This window comes from Sitophilus oryzae, unplaced genomic scaffold, assembly GCF_002938485.1.
Source record: "Sitophilus oryzae breed Bouriz unplaced genomic scaffold, Soryzae_2.0 scaffold_738_pilon_pilon, whole genome shotgun sequence".
Taxonomy (NCBI): domain Eukaryota; kingdom Metazoa; phylum Arthropoda; class Insecta; order Coleoptera; family Curculionidae; genus Sitophilus; species Sitophilus oryzae.
The window spans coordinates 466,871-472,065 of NW_022147349.1; the positions used below are offsets into that span (position 1 = coordinate 466,871).

At 36.4% G+C, this 5,195-nt stretch overlaps 1 protein-coding gene across 1 annotated transcript; it reads left to right on the forward strand.

The window, feature by feature from the left end:
* Window positions 1-1,407: 1,407 nt before the first annotated feature.
* LOC115888450 (F-box/LRR-repeat protein 14) lies at window positions 1,408-4,689 on the forward strand. Its single transcript, XM_030908193.1, has one exon. It carries the CDS (start codon window positions 1,479-1,481, stop codon window positions 2,844-2,846), a length of 1,368 nt encoding a protein of 455 aa, XP_030764053.1. The 5' UTR covers window positions 1,408-1,478; the 3' UTR covers window positions 2,847-4,689.
* Window positions 4,690-5,195: the final 506 nt, after the last annotated feature.

Genomic DNA, 5,195 nt, shown 5'->3' on the forward strand with positions numbered 1-5,195 from the left:
TATTTATCAATATAACTTATGTACAAATACAAATTTGTAATATTCCACAGGAATAAATAAAACAACATAGGTAAATAAAACAAACTATTTTATTAATAATAACACCTACCAAATTTTATACCTTAAAGGTTGATTAATTAACTTTAATCTTAATTTTTTTAAACCAGTACCTTTTGCCATTATTTTTCTGCAGTACTAAAATCCATTATTTACCTATCGTGTGATGTCGATATTCTACAGCTACTCCAGTTTTTAGTATGTGTTTCGTTTGATCCTTCTACCATATACGGGATGCACTTATCTACGACGAAATGGTATACAAACTTTATCGATGGCAACTTCATTGGTGTATAAGACTTTCTACCTGGGCAGCGAGTATTAACCATAAACTGTGCTCTGGGTCTACAGTTAATTTTCACTCGATTTTTCCTCCACTTGACTTCAAAAGACACAAAACACACTTAATAATACGAATCAAAATGCATCATCTTCCAAAACGCAGGGTATTTAACAAAAGTTGACACAAAATTATAACCTATAATTTGGCAAGACTTAACCAATAAAATTGAAATACGATCTGTCATTTTTTAAATAAGCCAATAAAACTGGTTAAAAACAACAAGACACGACGTATGACGGATTTATATTTAAACCCATCCATAGATAACTTAAAAATTATTAGAAACTTTTTTTAGTAAAATAAATAGATTGGTATGGGACGTCATCTGCTTTTCTTCTGTCATCGTCTGTCGAAATCTTACCTGAGAAAAAAAACAGAGTATACATCCCTAAGACTGTAGTTTCCAGACTAGATGCGGCCAAAAAAAATTAATGCGCATTCTTCTACATAATAATAAGTTAATAAGTTGATTTGCATAAAAAATTCAAGGCAGTTTAGAAAACCTACCTACTTAGTATCAGTATCGATCTCCTGTCAAACTATAAAGATTCAATTTTTCATACAAAATTAAAGGTGAAACTGTGAGAACGCAGCCGATGCCTTTGCATAATGATAATGAACAAAAGCAATCACATTTTTGGCAAAAAATGCCCAATATTCCGATCGGGCGGTTAGCAAAAAAGCCGCAACTGCAACTTTCCAAAGGATGCGAGACTAGAGAGCCAGCCGTTCCTTTCACCGAGCGGTCAGCGTCTCTTCGTCGAATGCCGCTCCGAAAAAAATTCGAAAAAAGTCCTGGTTGTTTGTCTCATCCAAAAACGCAAAACCGCCCTCGGTCGGGAAGGGGCAAAGTAGCCTCGTGCAACTTAAAAATGCCGCCGTGGGCCGTCGAATCGATACGAGGCTAGGCCATCACGTGGTGCGCGCGCCAACCAATAGCCGCAGAACCGCGACGACGACGGAGCCACATGCCGCTCCAACATCAGTTTGAAACGTAGTTCCGCGGTGTAAAGGCCGCGTCGCCGTGCTCTGCATTATCTCGCTCGCGATGATGAGATAGGGTTCGAAGTGAGTGACCATGGAAGACCCCACGCAAGTGCTCTACACGGAGCTACCGGTGCCGCTGCTGTCTACGGCCGCCATCTTGCGGCACCAACGGCAATCGCCCCGCTTCCAACCATACCAACGGCTTCACCAACCTCAAATCTACCACAACAATTCGGTACACGAAGAATATTTGCGGTTGCACTCCGCCTACAAAGAACAGGTGAGCCCCGTGGATCAGGGCAAGACGCATATTTCTTGCCTGTACCCGGAGATTCTGTCCATTATATTCAGTTATTTGGATGTGAGAGATAAAGGCAGAGTCGCCCAAGTGTGCACCGCCTGGCGAGACGCGGCCTACCAGAAGTCGGTATGGCGCGGCGTGGTGGCCAAGCTGCACCTGCGACGTGCCAACCCGTCCCTGTTCACGTCTCTCGTTAAGCGCGGGATCAAGAAAGTTCAGGTACTGTCACTTAGGCGGTCCCTACGAGATGTCGTCCAAGGTATTCCCAATCTAGAGTCGCTCAACTTCAGCGGCTGCTACAACATCAAAGATGATGGTATCTCGCAAGCTTTCGGCTCCGAGGTTCCGACCTTGACCGAACTGAATCTATCGTTATGCAAACAGGTTACCGATAATTCCTTAGGGAGGATCGTTCAGTATTTGAAAAATCTCGAAGTTCTAGAACTGGGCGGTTGCACACACATTACCAACACCGGGCTTTTACTCATCGGCTGGGGCTTTACAAAACTCAAGAGACTGAATTTGCGTTCCTGCTGGCAGGTCAGCGACCAAGGCATCAACCATCTAGCCCAGGGTAACCTAGAGCTGGAGCATTTAAGTCTTCAAGACTGCCAACGACTGTCGGACGAAGCCCTCAAATTTGCTACCGGACTTACGTGTCTAAAATCACTGAACCTTAGTTTCTGTATCGGTATAACAGATAGTGGACTAAAACATTTAGCTAGAATGAATACTCTGCAAGAGTTGAACCTTCGGTCTTGTGATAATATTTCGGACATCGGCATGGCGTACTTGTCGGAAGGCGGGTCGAGAATAATATCCTTGGATGTGTCGTTCTGTGACAAAATCGGTGATCAGGCGTTAGTTCATGTTTCTCAAGGACTCTATAATTTGAAATGTTTGTCGCTTAGTGCTTGTCAGATATCAGACGAGGGTCTGGGAAAGATTTCCAGCACCCTACACGATCTAGAAACTTTGAATATTGGACAGTGTGCAAGGATCACCGACAACGGCATCACAACTTTAGCTGAATCCCTTACCAGGCTGCGGTACATTGATCTTTACGGCTGTACCAAGATAACCACTTTAGGATTACAGAAGGTTATGAAACTTCCACAACTAAGTATTCTTAACTTAGGTTTGTGGCATATTAGGTGAAAATAATTACTTAGACGTGTAGGAATTCTCGCATGTAATATGCGACCTTTTTAGTATGTTTGTTTTACTGTTGTCTGTCTGTCCATTCTTAGGATTTGCGCTCAAACGACAAAAAATGTCGCATTATATAGTCAACGATTCAAATGTCATTAGGTTAACATTCCACAGCTTTTATGTTTGGGAGTTCATTCTTATTCGATACATCTCTAAGAATGCATTAAATGTGTTAATGACTCGGTTTACTGGATCAAAAATTATGTTTATTGCCACATCATTGATTTAAATTAAGTTCATTTAAATAGAAATATACTTTTCTTATTCCACGTCTCGTTCTTCGTTTAATTTGATTTTGATGTAAAATAAAATAGTTTTACTTTGTGTTGTATATAACACAACTTGTAAATGAAGAATGTAATATTAGGTAGGTACCTAAAATTTGAAATACATATAGGTAGGTACGAATACCTAATATTTGATATCAAGTTTCAAATGCTATTTACACATCGAATATTTTTAAATAAATTTTTATTTTTCTAAAGAATTATAAAATGACTGGTCTGTTGTTTAACTTTGTTAAAAATATAGCAACCAAACACATTTTTCTTATTCAGTACCTGTTACAGGAGAATTTCTAGTAGGAATTCTGTGAAGGGGGCAATAAATCATGCGTGAAAGAGGGGCTGCAAAATCATCCCTTTTTATTGTAAACAATCTAAACGAATGATAGGCACAATATCCTAAGGTACCACCCTTCGGTACTTTTATAAAAATGAGTAAATGCAAATATCCCACTATTCTTCTCTGGCATGTTTTATTGCCCTTCTGTCTTTTTATTATACCTCTACTATAAATTCCATGATATAAAATCTAAAAGCCCAAAAGTTTTCAAGTAAAATATAATCTAATCCAAAAAAGTAATTTTAACTAAAGTTTAAACACATGCATATAACGACTTATTAAAGTGTTAGCATTTGATTTGGTTCCAGTTTTAACAGGATTTGACTTTTTTCATTTATTTTTTATTTCTATAAATGTTATTTTTTCGGATATGTGCATCCATTTGACAGGACTTGGTCATTATATTCCACTCCCAAGCATGGATGCTTTAGGAACAGATAGACTTACAGTACAACAAACTTAAGTACGCAAGAGCTGTGATAATTTAAAAACGAATGACGTAATTTGTTTAAGTAGAGTAAAAAATTAAATGAACTTAGGATAACAAACAAATCTAATAAGAACAAGTTAGAATAATCGATTAAAATGAACACAGATTAAGCTGACTAAATGAGGGCATATCTTCAGGCAAATGTATATAATTAGTTTTTTATCTAGGCTTATACGTTGTAAAATCGAGTTTGTTAAATGACAGTTTAAATCGCAATTTGCTTTATTTGGTTTTAATTACATTTACTACAGATTCAATATTTTAATAATTCAAAAAATATTATTCTACGCTATATTGATTCCATGCGCTTGAGAAAGTACTTGTTCTTCTGTCTTTATTCAGTACATCTTATTTTACCAACCCCTACCAGTCTCAATCTCTAGATGTGCCAGTTTTCATTTTTTTAACAAATAATAATATCAGCCTTTTCTTGAGGTAGAAGCAAAAATAATTGAGGGTTTTGTTTGTCATTCAAATATTTGTCTAAAATGGGCATATATTTAGTTAAATCAATCTATTGAAACAATTAATAATTTAAAAAAATAAAAAAAGACTTATGCAAAGATGATGACATGAAATATAGATTTGTTCATCCTGAAAGCATTGCACAATACTTAAATGCCATAAAATAGCGATCAATTTGTTACAAAACCATATAAATTATATATCACTGTAATCACAAAACTTCAATCTTTCAAAATTGTTTTCGGTCAATTCCTGTTTCACCGGAAATGACTACAACTTTTAATTTTTAAATGACACCCTTGGTATTTTGTTATTTTATTCGATTGAAAATGACACTCTGAATAGAATGACATAATATTATAATATGATATGTCATTCTATTCAGTGAATATAATATAATATATATTTTGACTGGAAACACCAAGTGTGTGGTACCAAATTATTCGTAAAAAATGCTTGACTAATGAGCCACCCTCTTTCCATTTGAAAAAATTGAGATATGATTAAAAATATTATTTAGGCATCTTTTAACCGAACAGGACAAGGCACTAAGAACATCAGACTATTTTTCCAAGGCTCTTTAAGTAAAAATTAGTGTTTTTAACACACCCATGGCACTCTAGATTGAAATTTAAAATACAATTTTGTTTTTAAACGAAAATGTCAAAAGTTGACATATGATATGTCCGAGGATATGTCATATTAAGAGTGTCATT

Coding starts and splice junctions, on each gene's coding strand:
- LOC115888450 (XM_030908193.1), top strand. CDS start 1,479: ATGGAAGACCCCACGCAAGTGCTCTACACGGAGCTACCGGTGCCGCTG.